The sequence below is a fragment of the Rhinoraja longicauda genome, chromosome 6 (genome assembly GCF_053455715.1).
Source record: "Rhinoraja longicauda isolate Sanriku21f chromosome 6, sRhiLon1.1, whole genome shotgun sequence".
NCBI classification, from domain to species: Eukaryota; Metazoa; Chordata; class Chondrichthyes; order Rajiformes; family Arhynchobatidae; genus Rhinoraja; species Rhinoraja longicauda.
In genome coordinates this window covers 57616528-57644105 of record NC_135958.1, presented here as the reverse complement: position 1 = coordinate 57644105, position 27578 = coordinate 57616528, and the positions used below count along the sequence as shown (strand labels likewise).

Sequence of the window (27578 nt, the reverse complement as noted above, 5' to 3'; positions counted from 1 at the left end):
GTGGGAGGAGGAGAGAGTGGGGGTGGGAGGGAGAGTGTGACTGGGGAGGGGGATGGTGGGGGAGAGTGGGGTTGGTGGTGGGGGGAAGAGAGAGTGGGGGAAATGGGGTGGTGGGGAAAGGGGGGGAGGGGGAGAGTAAGAGTGGGGCTGGGGGAGGAGAGAATGGGGGAGGTGGAGGGAAGAGAGAGTGGGGGAAAGGGGGGTGGTAGTGAAAGGGGAGGTGGGGGAGAGTGAGAGTGGTGGTGGGGGAGGAGAGAATGGGTGCGGGTGGGGGGAGGAGAGAGTGGGGAAAAGGGGGGGTCGTGGGGAAAGGGGAGGTGGGGAGAATTAGAGTGGGGGTGGGGGAGGAGAGAGTGGCCTCCTCAGTCCCACCCTCTCCCCTTCCCTGCCCCCCCCTCTACAAGGATTGGACCCAACGGGCCCACTTTGTCTAGCATATTACTAAAACTCTCTGTCCGTGTGTATGCGTGTTTTGTACACACCATAACTTTGCTGTTTTGCGCAGCCAAAACGGTACACCATAGCGCCACAATTTTTGTACCACGTTACTCACCATTATCCTGGGCATAATCTCTAACAACTCTCATCCAAATTGAAGCTACATTTTTAAAGCTACAGACAATTTAAAGTTTAAAAATTCACTTTTTAACCCATTTCCTGAAACTCCTCAGCGTATGACGTCACAATGCTCCACATTCGACTTCGTTTGCTCCTCACATGCAAAAACAAGATGGCCGCTGGCAGCGCCGCCGCCCACCTGCGCTCAGTCATTCTCTCTCCCCCCTCCCCTCGCCGCTCCCCTCCCCTCGCACCTCTCCCCTCGCACCTCTCCCCTCGCCCAGCCCCGGCCCTACCCTGGCAGAGACTCGCACGTCGGCAGTCAGCGTTTAATGCACAGGCACTGGTAAGTGCCATTCGCAGCCAACGGCACCACGGAGGGGAGTGGGCGTGGTGTCCGAGTGGGTGGACGGGAGGGTAGGGGTGGTGGGAGGAGGGGGAGAGTGGGGGAGGGGAGAGTGGGGGTGGGGGTCGGGGGTCGGGGAGAGTGGGGTTGGGGGGTAGTGGGGGAGGGGGTCGGAGAGATGGGAGAGGAGGGGGTGGGGGGAACAGTGGGGGTGGGGGGGATGGGGGACAGTGAGGTGCAGGAGAGAATGGGGGTGAGGAGGAGGGGGTCAGGAGAGGGGGAGGGGGGATAGGGGTGTGGAGGGGGAATGGGGTAGAGGAAGGGCTGTGGGGGTGGGGGCAGGGGGGGGACAAGTGGGGGTGGGGTAGGGGGGATGGAGTGGGTCAATGGGGGAGGAGGGGGATAAGGGGGATTCAGTGGGGGGGTGGAGGGGGGGATAAGGGGGATTGAGTGGGGGGGTTGAGGAGAGGCTTTGAGCCCAGGGCTCAGTGACGATACCCTCTCCCCTTCCCTGTTCCCCTCTAAGAGTAATGGGCCCAACGGGTCCACTTGGTCTAGTGTACTCTAATTTTGCACACGAATCTCTTGTGTGGGACCTTGTCAAAGGTTTTTCGAAAGTCCAGATACATCACATCCACCGGCTCTCCTTTATCCATTCTACTTGTTACATCTTTAAAAATTTGCAAAAGATTAGCCAAGCATGATTTCCCCTTCATAAATCCACGCTGACTTTGATCGATCCCATCACTACTTTCCAAATGTGCTGCTGTAACATCTTTAATAATTGACTCCAGCATCTTCCCCACTACCAATGTAACTGGTCTATAACACCCTGTTTTTCTCTCCCTCCTTTCTTAAATAGTGGAGTTACATTGGCAAAGCAGCATCTGTAGTTCCTTCTTGCACAAATGAAAGGTGTGAAAAGGACAAATCAAAGCAAGCCAGCTGATCAAGGGGTGGAACCCACAATGGTGCATTGTTGGCTGTGGAGAGTGTTTCTTGCACTGGCCCACCTTTGTTTTGTGGTCAGTGGGTGGGAGGCCTGACGTCATCGCGCACGCGTACCTCCTCCTACGTCACCGCGCAGTCGTGCCCCCGCCGACGTCACTGTACAGCGCAGGCGTCACACTCCGGGCCGCCGCGGGCACAGGCGGACAACAGCTCGGCCCCGGCCGCTGACAGACCCCCGCCGCCAGACACCCGACCCGCCGGCTCCGGCTCGGCCGCTGACAGACCCCCGCCGCCAGACACCCGACCCGCCGGCTCCGGCCCCTGACAGACACCCGACCCGCCGGCTCCGGCCGCCGACCCCCGCCGCCAGACACCCGACCCGCCGGCCCCGGCCGCTGACAGAGCCCCGCCGCCAGACACCCGACCCGCCGGCTCCGACCCCTGACAGACACCCGACCCTCCGGCTCCGGCCACCGACCCCCGCCGCCAGTCACTCGACCCTCCGGCTCCGGCCCCTGACAGACACTTGACCCGCCAGCTCCGGCCGCCAGACACCCGACCCCCTGACGGTCGCCGCGCCGGCTGGTGCTGAGGGCAGATCAGCTCCCACACGCCGACGGAGTCGAGGTGCCGCGAGAGCGACCTCCGCTCGGGGCCTCGAGTCTGTTTACTACCCGCCCCCGCCTTACGGAAAGTTTCGGGTGAGTGAGGGAAGGGGGGGTCCGCCCGTGTTCTGCCCCCGGCAGGGTGGGGAGGGAGTTGCTCGTGTGCAGTGCCCATGGGGTAGGTGTCTGTGGAGTGGGGGTTGGGATCCGTATCCCGACGGCGGTGTCCGTGTAGCGGGGGAGGTGGCCGCATGACGGGGGGGGGGGGGGGTGTTGTCCGTATTATGCCCGGGTGCTTGTGTGCCAAAGGGGGAGGCGTCCATGTGGGGGGAGGGGGCGGCTCCGTCTCCGTCCCGACAGGGGGATGTTTGTCCGTGTAGCGAGGAAGGAATTCGGATGCCGGGGGAAGGGGGGTCCGTTTGTAAGACTGGTAGGATATCCGTATGGCCGGGGGGGGGGGGGGGGTCCAGTAGTCGGATGTTGGATGCATTCGTTTCGCGGAGGGGGGGGGGTTATTCTATATGACCCGTTGAATCCGTATGCCGGAGGGGGAGGGAGGGAGGGGGTCCGTGGGTGATGGGCGAGGGGACATTCTTGTTTTGAAGGACAGCTGTTGTCTTAAGGCAAAGTGTTGGGGAGCTCTCCTGTGTCTGTACTTCCTCCTTTCCACCACAACAGCAAGTTGAGTTCAGAACATTTGATAATGTACTATACTTTGTGGACCCAGCCGTACTTTGTTTCCACTTTTGATCAGAAACAAATTTGTAATCAATGCATTGTTTTTTTCCCAGTTTCTGATACGCAGACAAAGTTTTTGCATGTTTTTGGGCAACTGTATGTAATGGACTTGAATTCCTCTCTCCCCCTCCTCCCCCCCCCCTCCCCCTCCCCCTTCCTCATTCCTTAACACGCAGAGAAGTTCCTTCTCTCAAGGACATCCAGTTTCTAATCTAGAAAAATGTCGCCTGTCCTTTTCCCTGGACGCACATGCTGACTGAGTTATTCCAGCATTTTGTGTTTTGCTCAATATTCTAGCATCTGTAATATCTCGTGTCACCAAATCAGCTATACATGGGGTGATGGCTGAAAGTGATGGTGCAGGCTAGGATCTAGGCAGAAATGTTTCTAATGTGCTCATTAGAAGCACATCAGCCTGTCGGGTTGGGACCCTTCTTAAGAATTAGTTCCTTCATCTGAGGAATGGTCCCAACCCAAAGTTGCTTGTCCTTTTCCTCCACAGGTGCTGCCTGACCCAATAAGTTCCTCCAGCACTTCCAGTATCTGTCGTTCCTTGTGTCATCTGTCCCGAAACTGTGCTTTGCATTTGTCTGTTGAGGTTAATTCCTGGAATGGCGGGACTGTCGTATGTTGAAAGGCTGGAGCAATTAGGCTTGTATACACTGGAATTTAGAAGGATGAGGGGGGATCTTATTGAAACATATAAGATAATTAGGGGATTGGACACATTAGAGGCAGGAAACATGTTCCCAATGTTGGGAGAGTCCAGAACAAGGGGCCACAGTTTAAGAATAAGGGGTAGGCCATTTAGAACGGAGATGAGGAGGAACTTTTTCAGTCAGAGAGTGGTGAAGGTGTGGAATTCTCTGCCTCAGAAGGCAGTGGAGGCCAGTTCGTTGGATGCTTTCAAGAGAGAGCTGGATAGAGCTCTTAAGGATAGCGGAGTGAGGGGGTATGGGGAGAAAGCAGGAACGGGGCACTGATTGAGACTGATCAGCCATGATCGCATTGAATGGCAGTGCTGGCTCGAAGGGCTGAATGGCCTACTCCTGCACCTATTGTCTATAACCCTTTGTTTTGCAGTTCACTAACTCTTTTCTCCTGTTTCATAGGTGTTTTGATGCAAGGGCAAGGATGGTACAGAAGTATCAGTCACCCATCAGGGTTTACAAGCATCCCTTTGAACTTGTTATGACAGTGAGTAGAAATGTTTTAGTCTCATGTTTTTTTTCTGATTTCATTATGCCCACGAGCTTTGCAAGTGGTAAATAATTGACTGATTCAATTTGTGAATGTTTATATGCTAATTAAGCCTGGGCTATTTTGGACATATGGGGGTGTTAGATTCAGAGTTTTTGATTTGACTTCTATGATATATGCCTTAATAGTTTTGAATATCTATCCCTTAATGTGAGGATGCTGAATAAATGTCAGAAAATCAAGGGATTAAACTGTGCCATTAAAATGTCAACGCTTTAATTCTAAAAATAAATGGATTCTTGAGACATGGTGCTTACATTTTTTTTATCAGTACATTCCATTGAAATGTTTTAAAGTGATCCTGTATGGAGCATTAAACCACATTTTCTTGGAGGTACACGAGGAGATTATGAAGCTAATGTTGTCTTTATGCTACAAATTGTCTGATAGCATGTGAACAAGACTTCTGCATATTATAACATGAACCAAAAATATCAGTGTATGTTTCTATGGTTTTGGATTTTAAATCCAAATACACTTACAGAAATAATAGTAGAAACAAGGAACTGCAGATGCTGGTTTACACAAAAGGGCACAATGTACTGGAGCAACTCAGCGATTCAGGCAGCATCTCCGAACAACATGACATATCCATGTTCTTCAGAGATGCTACCTGACCTGCTGAGTTACTCCAGCACTTTGTGTACTTTTGCAAAAATAATACTTCAGGCAATTGTGTGATTCAATCTGTCTAGGCTGTATGGAATACTGAAATAATTCATAAACAAAGCCTTTTTATTGGGGGTAGATGTTGATACTGTTCAGATGTCATTTGCAGCACAAAAAGTACACCCATTAAAATTACTGCATTTGTAACGAAGTATGTTACAATTTTTATGTGAAAACTTGATAACTTATAGAGTTAATTACTTAAATTAAAAGTGACTTCAAAGCAGAGTATCACATGCATTTTGAATGAATGCAGTAAAAGATTAGTTAATTAGGTCAGCAGTTTTGTTTCAAGAATGATTCTGCATTATAAAAACCAAGATCTCAAAGTTCCAATAGTGTTTTTGGAGAAAACTCAGGCAGATTTTGATATTCACTTGGATTCAATCCATGATGATTAAAGCAAAATATTAGATGCTTGATGAGTCACTATCCATTAGATAACTGGACTTGTGTGCGTAGCATTTATGAAGACTTTAATATATTGGTACTGCAGAGGCTTATGATTCAGCCAAGCTTGGTTGGAATTTAAACAGATGAAAGAAATCTGTATGAATACCAATAGTTTGGCATTTCTTTCCTCGATATAGTGTAGCGATGGATGTGCTGATTTTGTCCAGCAGGAGTAACAAGATCTTGGTGCCTCACTGAAAAACCATTATGTTACGATATAGCTGACTTATCTCACTTAGAGGCATATTTTTCCAGTTTGGAGATTTTAGATGGATTGTTCAAGATTCTTCTCTTTATTTTAGAGACTATTTTTACTGCAGTGTTCAGCAATTGCTGTTAGATTTAAAAAAATAAATTGGTGCACAGATTATTATTTATAATTCTGCATCTTGATTTGTTTTGCTTTGGTCCTGCACTGACAGAGGGTGGAGTTGGGTATGCTGAACATTTGAAGCTAATAAGATTGGAAGACATTGGAAAGAGATTTATATCAATATGTTTTAAAACATTTGATTTTACAATACATTCAGTGTTGATGAAGCTTTAAAAATTAAATTAATGAGTAGATGCACCACAGAGATAATATTAGATAATATTATGTAGATTTACAAAATGTATAAGGTGATTTAAAGTCAGTGATAGAATATATGTTTGAGGCAACATATCAATTGATTTGTTTTAGAGCTTGGCTTTAATTATTTAATAAATAGCAGTACTTTTAAAAAGAAGGATGTGCTGCTGAATGTGAACGTTACATGAAGTGCCGCTGATTGGGAATCTAATTCATAGTATTGTGAGGTATAGGACAAATGAAAAGGATGTTGACTTTGAAAGTTAGTGTTAAAGTTTTCTATTGCATTGGAAACTGGAAAAAAGTGAACATTGAAAATTAACACTGAAACTTGCCGACGATTTGTAACTGGCACAGTGTTTGATTTGGCCTGCAATTTTATCCCATTCTCTAATGATTTGGTTTCCATGGAGGTGTGATTTAGTGCGTGGTATCCTAGTGTCAGCATGGGCACCATTTGCAGGTCACTCAGCAGCAAGGATGGTGTCAGTCATTGGCTCTTAGTAAAGGTATTGAGATGTGGTGCAATCTCAATGGAAGTAGGACTGAACATCTGTATAAAAACAATATTGAAATTACATCAACATTTATGGCGTAGTTCTATAATTAGCAGTTCATTATTGAGCAAACAAGTTCAAGTGTTTTTTATTTTTAAACTGTCCACTTGGGCATTACAACATTTGGGTCCCGACCCAAAATCACCTATCCATGTTCTGCAGAGATGCAGCTTGATCTACTGAATTGCTCTAACACTTTGTGTCCTTTTGTGTATTAGCCAGCATCTGCAGTTCTTTGTTTGTACAATATTTTTCTAATGTGGTTCTAATCACATTTGGCCATTTAATATAAAAATGTTTTCATGCAGCTGACTGGCTGAAGAATGTTCAGCCAAATCTAGTCAGCTTTGCTAGCCGATTAACTAGTTCTTTGCATTGAATGCTTTTCCAATCTTTTCACCTCATGTCAGCGTCCACATGATTGCATTTTCATCCAATAAAAGCAGTTGCATATTGTATGAAAGCTGTTTACAAAGCTCAATCACGTTCTGCTGATGACAGGATTGCTGACTGAGCTTTATCATCAGCACTTTCTGTAAGTTCAAAAGAATTTTAAAAAATACTGCACAAGAAAGGCATTTCAACTCCTGTGGCTTAATGGTTCCAGCAACAGTGTTGGCATACAATTTATAAATCCAAATGCTTTTTGCTGCAAAAGTGCTCAAATTAGGGCTGCCAAGAGAAAGTTGGCAGGACTTGGACAGAAAGAGCTGCATTAATTGTTTTATTGTAGCAACAATGCGATGTGAAGGAACTGATGGAAATATGTTTAACTCATTAGTGAAAAGAATCTAAAGCAGAATGGGGATTTCAGAGGCTTATTGAGGTAATCTGTAGGAAGGAACTGCCGAAGGTTTATACCAAAGATTGACACAAAGTGCAGGAGTAACACAGCAGGTCAGGGAGAACCTCTGGAGAAGAAGGATGGGTGACATTTCAGGTCGGAAGCCCTTCAGTTGGCTGTCTGAAAAGGCCTCCGATCTGAAACGTCACCCATCCTTTTGCTCCAGAGATCCTGCCTGACCCGCTGAGTTCTTCCAGCACTTTGTGTCTATCTTATTTTGGTAATGTTCTGTGGATGTGTGCTTTTAGTTTCCTAACTGAATCTTATGGTCATGGAATCATATAGCATTGTCGCAGACACTTTGACCCAACTCGTCCATGCCAACCAAAATGTCCATCTACACACTCCATTAGCTGAGTTTATCCATATCACTAAACATTTCCTATCCACGTGGCTGTCCAAATGTTGTTATTTTAAATGTTGTTATTATATCTTCATCTGGCAGCTCGTTCCTTATACGTATCAAAAAGTTACCCTTGGGTTTCCCCTTTCTCCATAAACCTATGCCTTTTGAGTTTTTGATTCACCAACTCTAGGAAAAAGACACTGCATTTTCCATATCAGTGCCCTTCGTGATTTTATGCATCATTATAAGCTCCTTCCTTAGTCTCCTACACTCCAAGGAATAAAGTCCCAGGCTGCCCAACCTCACTCTAAAGTCCTGGCACCATCTTCGTTAAACCTTTTCTGCACTCTTTCCAGCATAATGCAAATTTCTATGCCAGGGTGACCAGGTGATGTAGGAAGGAACTGCAGATGCTGTTTTAAACCGAAGATGGACACAAAATGCGGGAGTAACTCAGCGGGACAGGCAGCATCTCTGGATAGAAGGAATGGGTGACGTTTTGGGTCGAGACCCTTCAGTCTGAAGAAGAGTCTCGACCCGAAACGATACCCACTCTTTCTATCCAGAGATGCTGCATGTCCCGCTGAGTTACTCCAGCATTTTGTGTCTATGACCAGAAGTGATCACAGTACTCTAATTGCAGCCTCACCAACATCTTGTATAACTGCAATAATGTCCCAACCTCTATGCTTAATGCATTCTGATGAGGGACGGCATACGAAAATCCGCCTTCATCACCTTGCCACATTATTTATCACCTCCGAAACTGTGTGTTTTGACAAAATCCCAAAGTGGATTTACCTAGAAAAAGAAAAGCTTTAGAGGAAGTATTATTGACAGATTTTGGATGAGAACCCTATTTTAATGAGTCAGGTTATTTCCTGATTTATTTGGGGATAATTTGGAAAAATAAGTTGATTTGGTTTTTTCAAATATAAACAAATTATAAAACCTTAAAAAATACATTTTAGTTTTGAGTTCATTTGAGAGTTATACATCCTGATGCTTTCACGCACGCACACTCTTTAAATTTAACAAATTCAGAAACCCTCCAGTCACTTATGTTTATCCATGCTGATGGTTTGTCTCATTGCATCTGTTACAAAATCAATTATGATGTCAAGGAAATGAAGTCAGGAAAGGCACAGCTGCATTTTCCGAGTTTAACGTAAGCAGAATGTCCTGAGTAATCCGGAGCAGTTATATGTGCTGTTTCTATTTAAAGCAAAACTATTCAGGTTAGATAACCAAAGATGGCATGCGGACAGTGCAGCAGAAAAGGTCAGCCAGGATGTTTGAATTTGTTTCAATAAGATGAGAATCCACAACCTTCCAACAGGCCAGAGTATATATAGAGCAATACCAAACTCTTACTGTATTCGGGACAGTTTGAACGACTTAGGATAAACATAAAATGCTGGAGCAACTAAGTGGGTCATGCAGCATCTCTGGAGAAAATGGATAGGTGGTGTTTCGGGTCGGAGTCTTCAGACTGATTGTTGTTTGGCGGGGGTGGGGCCTAGAAGCGAGAGGGGGAAAAAACAGAACAAATCAAGGCCAACAACAGAGGGCCTCGGGTAAGGAGGTTCCCTGATGTGTTTCTCTGCCAAGTCTTTATTCCTCCCATGCAGTCAACTGCCTGACCGTTAACGTATGCTTTCTCATGGTGACTTAGCTCCAAGCAGTGTGGAGTTGAATCTATTGGGTACGAGAGATTTATTTTGCAGCTCACTCAGTTTTCTTTAGGTGAAGGATGCTGGTACTTGGGGAATGGACTATATTTCATTTTAACCAACTTTCCATCCTGCTCTTTCCTCCCTTTTCCCCAGCTGTGCCTTGCATGTCTAACCGTACTCTGCCATCTGACAGCAGTGTCAATTGAAAATCCAGTTAGAGTACATTTTAACTGTCATGCATTGTTTGACGATCTTGATGTGCACCAAAGCATTGCTGAGCTCCAGCATTTTCTGAAATAAAATTCACTTCAGATTGGCAAAAAGAAAAATGCTCCATCATAAACAATATTGTCAGTTCATGAGGCTCAGCTTGCATTTGTAGTTGAAGTGAGTTATGTTGATGTATTTAAGGGGAAGCTGACTGATTTCATAAAGTAAAAAAGGAATTAAGGCAAACATGATAGCGCAATGAAGTGAAGTGGGCTCAGGCTTGTGTGAACCATAAATATCAGGGATCATCTGGGCTGCATGGTGTTTTGCTGCGCTTAATATTTTAATGTATGGTAACACATTTTCATACCCCATTACCTCCAATGTTCCAAAAGACTAGCCAAGGAAGTGCTCTACAGTTGTTATTGCTTTTGTATGTATGCCTGATTGTTTACCACACTTCTGCATGTGTCAGCAATGTGGTCTGAACATTGTTTTCTATTTGGCATGAGTCATTTTTTAACATTTTTGTGCACTCAGGCTGGTATTTAACTGATTTTTAAAGTTATTTTTGTGCATAAAAACATTTGGATTATCTGCCTTGCTACAGATTGGGAATGACTCAAGTCGTGCTTATCGTCTAGGTTTTAAGCACTTTGGGTAGATATCAGAAGTGGATCATTTCATCATTCAGAAACATTTTGATGCCAAATAAAAACAGAAAATGGCAGAAATAATTTTTGAGAGTTCTGACAAAGAGTCTTTGAACTGAAAGATTAGTTTGGTTTCTCTTAAAGATGCAGCCTGACGTGCTGTGAATTTCTCTCATTTCCTGATTTATTTTTAGACTTTCAGCGTCTGTACGGGCCCTTTGGCTCAGCGAGACCAAGCTGACCATTGGTCACCCATTCACATTATTTCTGCATTTTCGCACTTTCACATCCACTAACCCTACACACTAGGGGCAACTTACTGAGGCCAAATATCCTACTAACCCACACGTCTTTTGCATGTGGGAGGAAACTGGACCACCCAGAGTAAACCTACATGGTCAGGGAGCACGTGCAAACTCTGCACAGACAGCACCTGACTGAGGTCAAGGTTGAACTCGGGCCTATAACTGTGAGGCAGCATCTGTACCAGATGTGCCACTGTGCTGCCCAATATTATTGAATAGTTTTGGAATATCCTTGTAATATTGGTGACACTCCTATCGTTTCTAATCAGATTTTCTATTTTGCAATTATGCTCACCATTAACTTATTTTATCTTTTCAATCAGAAAACATTTAATGTACCTTTTCCATCTGAATTGTTCACGATGTTTCAGCAAAAAACTATGACTTTAGGAATCCTTTAGTGCAGTAATTAGATTTATTCTTAATGGTTTTAATAACACTTTGCAAATCACAGTGCAGGAGAATCCAAAATGTTTCACACATATTCATAATGATGTACGGTTTCATTTGAACCAGTAACCTGCAAAGGAAGGATCTGGTGTGTTAACACAGTACCTGGCCTCAAATCAGGATAACATTCTTAATGTTGCGCAATCAAAATGCCTTTAACATTCAAGTCATCATGAAAAGCATGTATATTTTTTAATGCTAGTCACCTGGATTATATTTGACTCGAGTTGTGTAATGTCCCATGTAACTGGAAATAATTGGATTGGCAGCTTGCTGCAAGAAACAAGGACTTTAATAAATCCATAAGCCTGCAGTATAAAGATTGCAATAGTCATTTTAGAAAGAGCAGGTTGATTGTGCTGTAAAACGATATCATGGAACACCTCGAGGAAAATGCAATGCAGTGTTTCTTTAACAATTTTAGTTGTGCTATTATTACTGCGTAGAATTGTACATTCTTAAAAATAAGAGATCATGCTTGGAAGTAAAACTACAGGTCCATTGTAAAATTTTGACACATGCTTATTTCTCCAAATTTTACTGAGATTTTGCTTAAAAAAATTAATATGTTATCGCACCTTAATTTGTGCCAAGAGTTTAATCATTAAGTTTACATTTTTTAAATTGGCAGCTGTTTAATACAACTAATACAACTACTTGTAATTTATATCCTCTTAATTTCATAAAAGTTAATAACTTGACTTCTATTTTCATTTCTAATCATTTGCATCTGACATGTAAACTGTATAGAATTCCTGGGGCTTTGTGCGTCATGTTGGAGTCAAAGCAGCAGATACTGGAATTGCAAAGCAAAAATAGAAACACTCAGCAGCTCGGGCAACATTCATAGTGAAAGATAGAGAGCAAGAATTTTAGATCAAGGACCCTTCATTGGAACTATGAAAGTGAGAATACAAGCTAATTCTAAGTTGCAGGAAGATGGAGGTATGGAGAAAACAAGCAATGAAAGGGTGCAGATCAATGTTGTCAAAGGACCCATAATGTGGGCATTTAGAGACTGATATCTTTTTAACGAAGGGGATGGTTATTTAAAATTGGTTAATTTGTATTGGAATTGGAAGTGCATTGTGCCCAGACCAGAAACGAGGCACTGTTCCTCAAACTTGCATTGGGCATCTTTGAAACAGGATAGCAGACCTGAATGGAGAGGTCTATGAATGGGATGGAGCCCAGGATCTTCCTTGCAGACAGAACCGATTTTATGCAAAGCAGGCTTTTAATCTGAATTTGGTTTCTCCACAGAGAGGATCACAGATACCTCAAAGATAAAGGGGACCACATTATGGCACTGACTGCAACATTGTAAATTGAAATAGGCACAAGCCTGAAAGGATTGTGTTAAACAATTCATGATTCGTATCATTTTCTTAGGACCCTGTAACATGGGAGTCACCTGTACCTGAAAGTGTAACCATTATATTACCATGAGCTTGCCCTTCCTCCTTCTCCAATGACCCTCTGTTATAATATTTGTGTGCATGGTATTATTGTGATCAGAAAGTATTTCTAATAATTGAATATAAAGAGCATAGCAAGTGGAATTGAAGTTCATAATTCAAATTCATATTAAATGTTCAAATGCTTAAAAAGAAAGGCAGTAAACAAAATGGAGAGCAATGTTGCTGGATCCTGCCCCATTTAATTATATAAGATTTGTCTGTCTTAGAGAATTCTGTGGTTGTCTCATAGAAAACTCTTGTGAGGTTTTATTCTACTAAATATAAAGGGGTCTGCTTCTGGTTGATTTGATAGCGAATCATAGGTTATATTTAGAAGGTGTGGCCTTTCAGCCCTTTTAGTCTGACCTATTCTATGCTGAATCAATCTAGCTAGTTCCACTACTCCCCCTTCACCCTGAAGCCCTGAAATGTTTTTAAAAAAAAATAGTTTGCCAGTTTTCTTTTGAAGAAAAGATCAAATCTCCCCCCCCACCCACTACTATTTTGGTAAAGAATTTCAGATTGTAACCAATTGCTGTCCTATGGGGAGGTGAGTGGTGGGAATAAGTTGAAAGGGAATCTTTTCCCTTGTGTTATTTTGATTCTTCTGCCAATTGCCTTTACAATACCTTTGTCTGATGGGATCAGTTTTCTTCTACTCTGAAAAGATCCTTTATGATTTTAAATACCTCCTCTCAAGATTCTTTTCATCTGTCAGAATTCCAGGGAGAGCACCCTTGTCTTCTCCAGCCTATTTTTGTGACTTAAATTACAAATCTTTGGAATCATTTGTTCAAGTGCATTTCTTCTGCACTCTCTTAAGGCCGTTATATCTTTCTTAAAGACTGGCATACAGAACTGGGCACTGTATTCAAATTGCGGCCTAACCATGGTTTTATAATGAATTCCTTGCTCTTGCCTTTCCTTGCAAAATCCAGGGTCCTGTTTGCTTATAACTGCCATCTTCACTTGTCTGCCACTTTAAATAATTTATACACAAACATTCCTGGATTCCTTTGAGGTATTTATCCAGTTATCTTGTACAATTGTATCCTCCAGTTTCCATTGGTTCTCCTCGCTCTTCCCTGTCATCGGTAACAGCTTGTATTTTTCTCACTTAAATTTCTACCTATTTTCTGTCATTTTATTAACCTTGCATTTCATTTTGCTTCCAAATCTTGTGTTGCACATTTGGGAATTGTGCCCACTGCACTTAAGGAAGATACAAATGCCAACACTAATATGTACTTTACTCCTATTCTATAAAACAACCTTTCATCACATTATGTTACAGTTGTGCAAGACAATGATGAGGTTGATTTTAGAGTACTGTGCTAAGTTTTGGTCACATAGAAGGATGTCATTAAGCTGGAAATAATACAGAAATGATTTACACGAACGTTGCCAAGACTCGAGGGCCTGAGCTATAGAGAGATTGGGCAAGTAGCACTTTATTCGTTGGAGTTCAGGGGGCTAAGGGGTGATCTCATAGAACTGTATAAAATCATGAATGAGAATTGATAGGCCGAATGCACGGAGTCTTTTACCAAAGGTAGGAGAATCAAGAACCATTTTCCATGTTTATTGTTGGTCTTTTCCCATATTTTGTTTACTGTCAATTTCTAACCTCTTCTCTGAACTTTCTTATAACACCTTGGTTCTGATTTGTATAATTATTTTTAACATCTGTTAAGTACCCTTTCTTCTCTGTCTCATTGATCTTCGGAGCTTTAATTCCACTCCATTTCTCCTATTCATAGATTATCTCAATATATCTTAAGCCTGCCCATTACTCAATTATGGTTTTACTTACCAGGCGGGTTTACACGCTACAGATCGGTTCCTGTTATAAAATTAGTCAATTTGCTATGTGCCATTTTCAATGGGATGTGTTTCAGGAAATGTTTCAAATATTTTTATAAACAAACCTTCTGTAGTTTTACTCCAAGGTTATGGTATCAGTTTCACAACGATGTCTTTGTTTACAATTGATGCGTGTCCGATGCTTAACTGCCGGACTATGTGAACTAGAGAAAGGTTTTCTTTCTGACTTTCTTGTTGACACAAATGTATTTTTCTGAAATCTTGTATAATACTGATTTTGTAACCTTTTTTTCTTGTGACCTATTTCCGCCTTGAATGCTTTTATCAAGTTACTATTGACATCAAAGTTATGTTCCTTCTGGCAGAGTTTTCAGTCTGTAATCATCATCATCATATATATACACAGCCGGAAACAGGCCTTTTCGGCCCTCCAAGTCCGTGCCGCCCAGCGATCCCCGCACATTAACACTATCCTACACCCACTAGGGACAATTTTTACATTTACCCAGCCAATTAACCTACATACCTGTACGTCTTTGGATGTGGGAGGAAACCGAAGATCTCGGAGAAAACCCACGCAGGTCACGGGGAGAACGTACAAACTCCTTACAGTGCAGCACCCGTAGTCAGGATCAAACCTGAGTCTCCGGCGCTGCATTCGCTGTAAAGCAGCAACTGTACCGCTGCGCCACCGTGCCGCCCTGTAACAAAGTAAATGACATCTCTTTAGCCATTAAAACAATATACACCTATTGTACATTGATATGATCAAATGCAAGGGATAATCCCTGAACAAACTGTTTATGGAAATGTAGGATGCAATTTTGAACATACTATTTTGGGCTAAATTGTCCTGCTGTGGCTGGCAATTCTAAATCAAATGTCTGGCATTTAACCATTCAAACTGAAGTCATTTTGGATTTATGCATGTATTTGGGATCTGTGGATATATTTGTAAATGCCATCGATAGATCATGGATAACAGGTCACCGAGGGAATAAAGAGGGACGCAGTGTGGGGGGGGGGGGGGGGGGGGGGCTGCAACTCTTTGCTTACTTTGTGTATGGTATGCAAAGCAAAGAATTTCACTGTGACATGTCACATGTGATAATAAAGTATCAACCAATCCCTGGTGTCCAGAGGTGGGAGCAACCCCAGCATTGCATTGGAACATAGCCACTTAAACCTTTAGCTGAATGTTCAAATTCAGTTTATTGTCATACACACGAGGGTGCAATGAGATGCTTTGCTCGCATGAAGCTAAACGTTATACTTAGTAATCATGAATACTACTGATATAATTAGTGATAAATAAATCTGAAGTAGTGCAAAAATAAGTTAAAAGTTCAGTGATGGAATAATTGAGTTAGAGTTAAGCATATGTGGCAGCAGCTCTGAGTGGGTGTAAAATAGCTGTTTGGTTCAAGAATCTGGCACTGGAGAAAAAGCTGTACTTAAATCGGGAATTCTCAATTTCAGTAAATAATTTGTGAAATTAATTCATTTTCAATTAATTCTGTTTTGTATTCAATTCAGTTTTTAAACATCTGTAAATATTAGAAACATTTTATAAAAACCTGAAACTCCATTGGCAGTTGATTTCAGTCAAAGTCTGCCGGGCATTTTGAGAGAGAGGTCTCTGTTATTCACTGGTCGAGGCTTGTCATTTGTACTTCAAACGGGCGGTGGGGGGCTCAATCCTGCAGACGTCGGCCCTATAAAGACCTCCCAACCCTTCCGAATTTGGCGAAAAGTTTCCGCTTTCTTATTTCATTAGGTAGTGGGGGGGGGGACATGGACTGTTGTGATTTGCTGTTGAAGACCACTGGAGCAAGTATGTCTTCAATGAAATTGGGTATGTGCATTTTTAAATGAAACTCTTTCTTCATAACTTAGTCGTACATTTTGTGTAAGGAAAAAGCAAAATAGAGAAAACAAAACAAACCAATTTTTTCTTTGTGTTGTAAAAAGTATTTCTGTTCAATAACCTTTATATAAATAGCAGAATATACTCATGATAGGCCTGACATTGTACATGTAGTCCAAGAACTACAGACTGTTGGAAATAATCGTCGTTTTTCACACATGATTGACTGTCCATGTAGTCACGTCAAGCTCTACAGAAACTTTACATCTGTAATATATTAGCATGATATTTATTGGTAAATTCATTTTTCCAATAAAGGGCAATTACTACCTGACTTTTCACAGGAAATGGCCACTTTCCCAAGGATTGTAAATTTGGCTGTAATCAGTATACATTTTCCGACTGATTCTTTTAATCCAATTTTACCTCATTATTTCGCTTTGTTGGACTGACCTCCATTACACTGGTTTGACTGTTATTTAACCAATAGAGATCTCAGCATCTCTGCAGAAAGTGGAAAGGTGAAGTTTTGGGTCAGGGCCCTTCTTTAGACTTGGACTTCTTCAAAGTGGGAGGAGATTTTGCGGTGGAACAGATGTCATAAAAATGAACTGCAGATGCGGGTTTATACCAGAAGGGTCCCCTGAAACATCACCTATCCATTTTCCCCAGAGACGTTGCCTGACCCACTGAGATACTCCAGCATTTTGTGTCAATCTTTGGTACATTTGTTAAAGTTGCATTTAGACTAGTGCAATTAGTATCCAGGTTTGGGCATTCATACCAAGACAGGAGAGAGCAAAAAATAAATTTGATAATTGAATGAAGCTGGGATTGTGGTTATGAGTAGAGTTCAGAGAAACCAGATGGATCGTTTTCAATAGACCAGATCAGTAGAATGGAGATATTGATCTTATTTGTCAGAAAAAATTTAAATTTATTATACTGCAAGGATTAAAGAGAAAATCATGAGACATAAAAGTTGTTGAACTCGATGCTGTAAAAGTGATGGGATAAATAGACTCCAATTTTTCAGTGTAGGCAATGTATTGAGCCCCACACACTTCCAAAAGACAATAGTTTAAAGTAATTTAAAATTTTAAAGGCAACGCAGTTACAATTATTTATATGTACACATCCTTGAATGCAGCAGAATAAGATGAGTTTTTTATGAAGGAAATAGGATCTTTGGCATTATTAACAAAGAACAAAGGACAGAATGCAAGTGTGTTATTTTAAACTATTATAAGGCAGATGGAGTATTATGCCCACGGCATTAACGATCAGAAATGTACTGTGTGAAAGGGTAATGGTGCAAGTTACATAGTTAAAAGAGAAGTCAATTAATTATTGAAGCATGAATGCAGTCTGGAATATATTGCTTCCACCACTGCTCGGGCAATGTATTCCAGATTGCTTTGGTGCTTTGGTAAAAAAAACTTTATCTCAAATCCCCATTAAACCTTTTTCCCTTGCATCGAACATATGGCGTCTAGTTTTGGACATCTCTGCTTATGAGGAGTATTTCTTCCTGTCTTCCTACCCATAACATTGTACACCTTCACTCTGGTCACCCCTTAGCCACCTCTACTTCTACGAGAATAATCCCAGCCAATCCAATCTTTCTTCGTGTCCATAAATCTCTATTCAAGGGTACAACCTGGTGAATTGGCTGCATAGTCTGTCCCAAGCAATTGTGCCCATCCGATACCATGGTGACAAGAACGGTACACATTACTCCAACCACGGCCTGATTAATGCTCTACAAAGTTGCACAATCATCCCCCTGCTCTTCTATCAGTGGCTGATGAAGCAAAGTATACCATATGTGTAAGAAAGAACTGCAGATGCTGGTTTAAATCAAAGGTAGACACAAAATGCTGGAGTAACTCAGCGGGGCAGGCAGCAACTTTGGAGAGAAGGAATGGGTGACGTTTCGGGTCTGAAGAAGGGTCTCGACCCGAAACGTCACCCATTCCTTCTCTCCAGAGATGCTGCCTGCCCCGCTGAGTTCCTCCAGCATTTTGTGTTTACCTTCCAAAGTATTCCATAAGCTGCCTTCACCACCTTATGTAACAATTATGTCAACCGTCAGGGATCTTTGGACGTCCCTCTGTTCCTCAATACTCTTTTAATACTCTTTTAGGTCCTACCATTCATTGTGTGTGTGCTAGTTCAATGTTAGTCCTCCCAAAGTGCATCACCTCACATTTATTTGAATTAATTAATTCAGTTTACCATTGGTTTCACTAACTGACCATTATCAGCCTAAAACTACTCTTCTCGCTATCAATAACACCAAGGACCGTTGTGCCATCTGTGAAAGTATAATATCTCCTCCAATCACCGAAATCATTAATGTACACAACAAACAAAAATACTGCCATTGCAGATTTCTGTGATGCACTCTGCTCACATGCTTCCAAGCACAAAAGCAACTCTTCACCTCCACCCACTGTTTCCTATTACCAAGCCAAATTATCTTGCAACCCGTGGGCTTTTGGGCTGGTCTTCCATGTGAGATCTTGTCAAATGCCTTAATTAAATCCCTGTAGACTACACCAACAGTAGCCCTTCAGTGAAGCTCATCAGATAGTTGTACAACTATTTTGTGTAATATTCTGTTGCCAAATATTTCAAACCATTGCAAACAGAATGAGCAAGTCTCTCCAAAAGATTCAAAATCGAAACTGCTGGAAACGTTCAATAAGTTCCTTAAGGAGTGAGTAGTGGACTTTAGGAGGGGAGGAACACCCCTGCCCCCACACCCATCAATGGTGTGGATGTGCAGTTTATCAAGGAGTACAAGTACCTTGGAGTTTACCTGGACAGTAGACTGGACTGGTCCAGGAACGCTGAGGCACTACAAGAAGGGACAGAGCCGGCTGTACTTTTTGAGGAGGGCCTGCTGCTTCAATGTGGCAAACAAGACCCCTCATAATATTCCAAACTTTAAGGAGCTTGTTAGAATTCCCTCATGTTGCAAGCCATACACGCAAGATTGATCTCACCTGCCATTCTTTTAATTTAGAAAGGGTCCCTTAATATGTAACCGTGTACTTTATTTGAAGTACTTGACTGACACCAGTGTCCTGCCCAAAGGCAATCAAGAAAGATGCAACTGGTTTGCTCAAATATGTACCATGTACTATGGCTTTGGAGGGAACTTAAGCAGTACAAATATTTGAAAGTTTTTGCTCAGTCAAAAGTATAATTTGCTATAATTACTTTTCTTTTAGGCTTATGAAAGACGATTCCCAACATGCCCTCTAATTCCGATGTTTGTTGGAAGTGACATTACCAGTGAGTACAAGAGTGAGGACGAGGATGTTCATATTTTGGAAAGGCGTTGCAAATTGGATGTGGATGCACCGAGACTACTAAAAAAGGTAAGAATAAAACAGTCATGTGAGTGTGTTCGTGTACCTAAATTATAATTGAAAAAAGATTAAAATATTGTGTGCCGTTCTGATTGTCCCATTACAGGAAGGATGGGGAGTCTTTGGAGAGGGTGCAGTATATGTTTACCAGAATGCTGCCGAGATTAGAGGGTTTTGACTGTCAGGAGAGATTGGACAAGTTGGATTGCTTTCTCTGAGGCATTGGTGACAGAGGGGAAACCTGATAGAAGAATGTAAGAAGCAGAGATAGGGTAGAGACACAATTTTTCTCCAACTTGGAAATGTCAAAGACTTGAGGGCATAGATTTAAGGTGAGAGGTTTAAGTTTAAAGATATGCTGGGCAGGTTTTTTTAACACAGAGTGATGGGTGCCGGGAATGCACTGCAGGTAGAGGCAGATGTGATAGTGGCATTTAAGAAGCTTTTAGACAGGCACGTGGATATGCAGGGAATGGAGGGATATGGATCATGTGCAACTAGAAGAGATTAGTTTAACTTGGCATCATGTTCGACACTGACATTGTGGGCCAAAGGGCCTGTTACTGTGCTGTAAGGACATATGAGAAAGGTTGCCTTAACTGCTACTCTACCGAATAAATTTGTATTCAACGCCTCTTAGTTTGAACAGATTTTGTATGCTGCTCGTTTTTTCTCTCTACGTATCAATTCATACTAGCTTTTGGCAGGCAAATTATAAAATAAGCCCATTCTAATTTATGGTAGCATTACCATCTGCTGGTAACAAATAGTACTGCAGTTTCTTTGCTCATGTACCTTTTTACTCAACTAGAGTAAAAGTCAGATAATCCATCGCCCATGGGACTTTCATAGTGTTGAACTAGCAAATTTTCAGGACTGTTGGATGTTGCACCTATTAATACCTCAACCTGCTTCTCATTCAGATTTTTGTTCATTTTACACTAAAAAAAAATTCCAGTAAACCATGTGAGTTTAAAGGAAGCGTGAGAAGCAAGATGAGTTTAAAAGGGAAGTGGCAACGGTGTCCCAGTGAGTTTATAGGGAGCATGGCTCCTGTGAGATTGTAGGGAGTGTGGGAAACAGGGCCATCATGAGTCAGGTCCCGGATTATTGACAGATTGTGTCATATATATATATATATATATACATACATACACATACATACATACACATACACACACACACACATATCTTATTTGATATATATACATACATATATCCTATACATACACACTTTCGTCGTGCGGAGGGGACTTGGTGGTGGGGGAAAGAGGGGTACTGGGAAAAGGGGAGGTCCATATCCCTCCCCTCTCCCCCATCCCTCCCTCCTCCCCTCCCCACCTCCCCCCCCCCTCTCTCCCCCCCCCCTCCCTCCCCCCTCCACACCTACCCCCCATCTCTCATCACCCTCCCCTCCCTCCATCCTCCACACCTCCCTCCCTCCACCACTCCCTCCCCCTCGATCCCTCCCCCCTCCACACCTCCCTCCCCCACACCTCCCTCTCCCTCCCTCCCCCCTTCACTCCCTCCCCCCCTCCCGGTTACAATGGAAACCCTAAGAGGACGGGCCAAAGGGGAGAGTGTGGGGAGAGTAAGAGTGGGGATGGGGGAGGAGAGAATGGGGGGGTGTGGGGACGGGCCCAACGGGCCCTCTTTGCTAGTATATATATATAAATATACATACACATACATACATACATACACACACACACACACACACACACAATCTTATTTGATATATATACATACATATATCCTATACATACACACTTTCCTATTTGAATAACAAAAAGGAACTGTGGAATTAAGCCCAGTTGCCAAACATTTCCTGTTGGAAAATTACTAGACTCTTTCACCAAGGGGAAGAGTAATATAATTTTTTTCCATTTTTTCCTCTTTTTTTCCTTCATATTTCAGATACAGGGCGGAAACAGGCCTTTTCGGCCTACCAAGTCCACACCGCCCAGCGATCCCCGCACATTAACACTATCCCACACACACTAGGGACAATTTTTTTTAAACATTTACCCAGTCAATTAACCTACATACCTGAATTTAAAGATTTCCTGAATGTTTTCATTTATTAATGGTAATGTAGTGGAGAGTAGATTGTCAATGGCCATTAATTATATGGATTTTGAAAATATGTTTGCTAAAGTGAAAGCCTTTTATTGATCTGGCTAGAAATGTAGTTGACTTGGCTATTAGGATCACTGGACAGGTGCCAGTCGGGACGAGAGTCTTCCACAAAGATCTGCGTGGTGCAACAACTATTCAGTGCACTTGTAATGACTTGAATGGTAGGATATGAATCCCATTCAGGAAAAAATGATGACCCAAAGGTAGATAGAAATTAGTAAATAAGAAAAAAAAAAGGGCAATATGTTTCATTTCAGCCAGATGCAGTGTTTTGTTTTTCAGTGTTAAAATATTCCGTAAACCTATTATTTTCCTAAAATCACTTTATGCCACTGTGTTGACTGTTTTTTAAATAATATTCCAGTGCAGATGTAGATCTGATCAAAAAATGTAACTATATTAATTTATCTTTTTAACTCTGGTGAAGGAACTTGACATCCAACTAGGATAGACACAAAAACCAGGAATAACCTAGCGGGCCAGACAGCATCTCTGGTTAGAAGGAATGGGTGACATTTCAGGTCATGACGCTTCTTCAGACTGGGTCCGAAGAAGGGTCTCGACCTGAAATGTCACCCATTAGTTCTATCCAGAGATGCTGCCTGTCCCGCTGAGTGACTCCAGCATTTTATGTCTATTTCGATGTAAACCAGCATCTGGAGTTCCTTCCTACACTTAACATCCAACTAGTGCTTTATATTTATACTGCAATGATTAGTGTGTTCCCTTGTTTTGTTTCTGTTTTTTGAGCTGTGAAATTACATTCTTCCATCTGCAGATTTGTTAAAATGGAGCAACACTGCATAAAAACTGTATCAAAGTTGTGTTGATTCTTGAAAAATGTTTGTTCAGGTTTTTGCATTAACAAGTTAGAATTTACGTCCCTCCAATGGTGTTATGAACATCTTTCCATGTCTGTTCTCTCACTGGAGATTATTTTGTTTAATTCTTAGTTTGCAATTCTTGGTGACTTAAATATATGATACAAGAATGCTATATTATTGCAGTTTGAAAAATTAAGGACCTTTATTATTGCACAGTGTTAGAGGTTTCCCTGATTTTTCTGTAATTGTTCTTTAAACCTCCTCAGATTGCAGGTGTTGATTACATCTACTTTATTCAGAAGAACTCCTTGAACTGGCGGGAAAGGACATTGAAAATTGAAGCCCACAATGAAACCTTTGCTAACCGAGTTGTCATCAATGAATTCTGCTCTTACACCGTATGTTATCAGTTTGCAAAATACTTTAAATCAATTTCAAGTGAAAGAAAATTGCAGTCTCAGCAAATGTATCTCAGTGGCTGGATTATAGGCAGAAATATGGTGTGGGGGTGTTTTGGGCAGGGGGATGGTTGATTAGACACAAAGGTGTTCTGACATTATAATTTATCCAAACATTATATTTTGGTTTCCATCATGTTTTAAATCCAAAATATATTTTATTCCACACTCCGTGATAAATATAGTTGTGCCCTAGTTCTTCCACTCTTGGCATAGGATGCAGTGTACATTTGCATTTTGTGACATTCATTCAGCAGCTTGATTCTGCACAGGTATTATCCATTCTATAGACCTTTAGAAAACGCCAGATACCAACTGCACTAAGACACGGAATGTATTGAATTAGAATAGGAGAACAAAGAAGCTCACAAATTTTAACATTTGCAAAGCAAATTTCACATTTTGAATTTAGTTAATTAAATTGTTGAGTGTTGGATTTCTTTCAAAGCTTTACCGGAAAGTAAATGTGCTAAGATGCAAAATGTATTGAATTAGAACAATAGGAAATGAATACTTTTTAAAAATCATGTGTTGTGGTAATGTGAGAAGGTAAATCAAATAAAAATTAGGAAAATTAATAATTCATTCAACCATTTGGCTGCTGATAGGTCTAGCTAATGAGTGTTTAATGTTTTCATTTGAAATTATAATGATGAAACAATGGTAATATAATTATGTTATTGTGAAGAAATATTGTTTATCCATTCTTAATATTAATCAACTGCACATTTTGGAGGCTGAATTTAAAATATTAACATTTGCTGCTTTTGGGTTGCTTTTCCATTAATTTCTTTTATTCAACTATTTTTGATTAAGAGTGAGGAAAATTAGCGTCGTTTTTTTTAACGCCGATTAAAGAGGCCTAGGTTTGATGCTCAATGCCATGACAGAGTTTCGAGTCATTTGCTGCCTCTTGAAAGCACTTATCAGTAACAACCTAATCATATCACATCCCAGAACTTGGTCGTACTTGATAAAGCGTGGCTTGCAAATAATCCACAGCAGTAATTGAAGTTTAATTTCTCTGGTGTGTGTGAATCTGGTCTTTTTTTAAAACGTCTATTTATTCATATTTCCAATTAGATTCTATATTCAACATGATCAAGGATTTGTCCCACCCAGTCATTCATCCTGCTCCCTGTTCCCATTACACAGGAAGTACAGAAGCTTTAAAGCAAGCACCACCAGACTCCAAAACAGCTTGTTGTCAGGCATCTGTACGGTCCTTCCATAAGCTAGGGTATTGTCCAAGTCACCTCTAATCCATTGAAAGCATTGGACTTTGTCTATGGAATGATTGTGTTACAATCCTGAGAGCTATAGGCTCGGTATCTTGAGTTTGACTTGATTGTATCTATGTATTGTATATCTGATCTGTTTAGATGGTATTAAAAACAAAGCTTTTCACTGTACCTTGGTATATGTGACAATAAACCTAAACCGAGGTTAGCCCCATTTCAGTTAAGTGACCAGTTGCTGGATCTGTGGAACCTCAACTGAATCCTCGTGCTTGATTGCATCTTATAATAATCAAATGGAGTGCAGTGAGCTAATAGAAATAAACTCAGCCGTGTATTTTTAGCCCTTCTTTTGTGATAATATACTTTGCACCATTGCTAATGCAAAATATTTGCATTTTAGCAGCCTGATTTCTTTGTGAATGATATATTGCATTGTGTAAAGTTTAAACCATATTTTAAAATGTTCAGTAAAGTTATGTATTTCTTCAGTGGGCAATATTTTAAAAAAAGGAAAATTGCATTAAGTAGAATGGTCATTATCTGGAACTGTTGAAAATCAATTGTGAACCAGGAATGTCCTATCTTGTGTGCTACTAGGTTCATCAAGAAAATGAAGATTGGACTTGCTTTGAGCAGTCAGCGAGTCTTGATATCAAGTCTTTTTTTGGGTTTGAAAGTACTGTTGAAAAGATAGCAATGAAACAATATGCCAGCAGTATAAAAAAGGTATGTTAATAAAAGGGCATTTAGTTCTATGTCTGTCTATCTTTATCCTATCTGTACGAATGCAGGTATAGCCTAGTGATGAAGATAATAGCTGGAACTATCAAGCCAATTTATCATGACTATTTAGTAATGTGGTGGGTCTTAAACTCTTAACATAATTGTAGAATACATGCATGCCTATCTACTTGGGTATTATTTTCCAATTATCGTGAAATTAAGTTTGTTTAGGGGCAGCACGGTGATAGAGTTGCAGCCTTCCTGACTACGTCCTGTCTATACGGAGTTTATACATTCTCCTAGTGACCGATTGGGTTTTCTCCGGGTGTTCCGGTTTCCTCCCACATTCCCACAATGACATATCGATTTGTAGGTTAATTAGCTTCAGTAAACTTGCGTAGGATAATGCTAGTGTATGGGTCACCGCTGGTCGGTGTGGACTTGGTGGGCCAGAGGGCCCGTTTCCATGATGTATCTCAAGTCTAGGAGAGCTGCAAATACAAAGCTGAATTATAGTTACCCATGTCAATCCTTTCTCTGCTTTTAGATCATCGGTGTTTTATGTAGGAGTAATTTGCTGTCAACTGCTGTGTTGTTTGCTCCATAACATTCTTTTATAGTTTGAAATGTTTGGTTTGACCCACCTCTAGCTTCTTGTATTGCAGTTGTGATTTGCAATTAAGTGGTGCAAAGAGCTGCCTGTTGCCGCTGTAATCCCAGTGCACCAGAAGATGGTTGCCTTCTGTTCCAGTGATTTTTATTTCCACAACAATCAACAAGTGACTAACTTGTTTTTTGTTCATTGTTTATGGCTGTTACTGCGGAGTGTTTATCTCTCGGACAGTAAATCAGTTCATTGATTTGCCTGGAATAAAATAGAAGAAAAGTGAGGACAGCACAGTGATGCATCTGGTAGAGCTGCTGCCTTGCAGTGCCGGAGACACTGGCTCCATCCTACCTGTGTGTGCGCATGCGCGGGTGCAATGAGATACTGGGATGACATATAACCTGTGTGAATGGCTAAAGAGTGGTCAGCATGGACTAGATGCGTCGAATGCCTTGTTCCATGGTGTTTCTCTACTTAAGTTCCTAACACTTTGGGAACTGCATGTCGTCCAAGATTTGTCATACTTTTATAATAATTCTATCTTGCATACAAATATATGATATTTAAATATATAATCAGGTGCTAAAGAGCATGGAGTACTCCGAGATTATAGTCTATATATAATCTCCAATTAAATGTGCATCATAATTGGATTATTGGACTATCCTTCTGCATTAAATTCCTCAATAAATTGAAATTGATCAGTGGATAACTGTTTACTCATTTTGAATTTGTAAATTAACATGCTGCATATGTACATTTTCTAGGGGAAAGAAATAATTGAATATTACCTAAAACAGCTGGAGGAAGAAGGCATTACCTTTGCACCACGCTGGACACCAACATTGAAAATTAATGTTGAAAAAGCAGTTCCTGTCCAGAAACTAACATCCTCTCCAGCTGTGGCCATTCCCAATCGAGGTGATGCAGTTAGAAAGGACGAACACGTCAATAAGGACTTAATTGCTGCTTCAAATAATTCACCTGATTCTCTCTCTGGAACACCGGATGGTAAACATCTAAGATTTTAATTCCCTTAGCTGTTCAATTGCATGTTTCTTTCACATATGTATTTAAATATATTCTTAAAAATACATCATGCTCATTTATTTTGTTCAGGCTTGAATGAGAAACAGTAATGTATTCCTCATAAGTATTTTAAAAAAACAATGAGAATATCATTGGAATATGTAATGCTTTCAAAGCTTGTTTGGTTCAAACATGCTGAAACATCAATCGTTCTCTTCTAATAAAATGTTATATTTAGATGTAGGTAACAAGTACTGCATTTCCAGGCTGAAAAGAGTGCGCTCCCTCAATTTATGTGTAACATTAAGCTTTAATTTTGTTTTAGATAAATTAGACGCCGATTATATTGAGCGTTATTTGGGTGATTTGACACCATTGCAAGAAAGCTGTTTCATTAGGCTTCGAACATGGCTTCAGGAAGCACACAAGGGCAAGGTAAGGATTTAAAAGCAGAATGACCTAGTTTATCGACCCAGTATTTCACCATCTGTCACTTCTAGTCTGATTCCTGACGGCAAACAATTGCCTCACTGCCAGTTCTTTACGTTGATGTTCCTGACTTTTTTGTGTTATATTATTGATCTCAAAACAAAATATTCTCAGTGATAATTTATCATTCAGGGTCATTGTTAAATATGGGACAATAAGTGTGCAGGCTTATTCTGTTTGCTAGCTGGGACAAGCCTGATGAGTTAATTTTGGAGAGCTTTCTCCCTTACAAAATGGTGTGTTTTGATATAAACTAATTTTGTTGACATTACTTTATAATGGTGTTGTAATGAAATGTAATAAAAGCACACAACATTTTTTTTGAATAGTGGTTAAATGAAACTT

The 27578-nt window shown here is 41.2% G+C and overlaps 1 protein-coding gene across 2 annotated transcripts in view; it reads left to right on the top strand.

Moving 5' to 3' along the window:
* The first annotated feature begins 2003 nt into the window (after positions 1-2003).
* The window catches only part of LOC144594483 (SEC14-like protein 1), a 46144-nt gene continuing 20569 nt past the window's right edge, over positions 2004-27578 (top strand). The window contains exons 1-7 of one of the 2 annotated variants that reach the window (XM_078401037.1): positions 2004-2556; positions 4311-4395; positions 19583-19732; positions 22953-23084; positions 24983-25111; positions 26483-26726; positions 27070-27179. In XM_078401037.1, the coding sequence (XP_078257163.1) occupies positions 4333-4395; positions 19583-19732; positions 22953-23084; positions 24983-25111; positions 26483-26726; positions 27070-27179 (828 nt within the window). In that variant the 5' untranslated portion in view covers positions 2004-2556; positions 4311-4332. Of the gene's footprint in view, positions 2557-2851; positions 2891-4310; positions 4396-19582; positions 19733-22952; positions 23085-24982; positions 25112-26482; positions 26727-27069; positions 27180-27578 lie in introns of those variants that run through there. The other variant, XM_078401038.1, reaches the window with a different exon arrangement.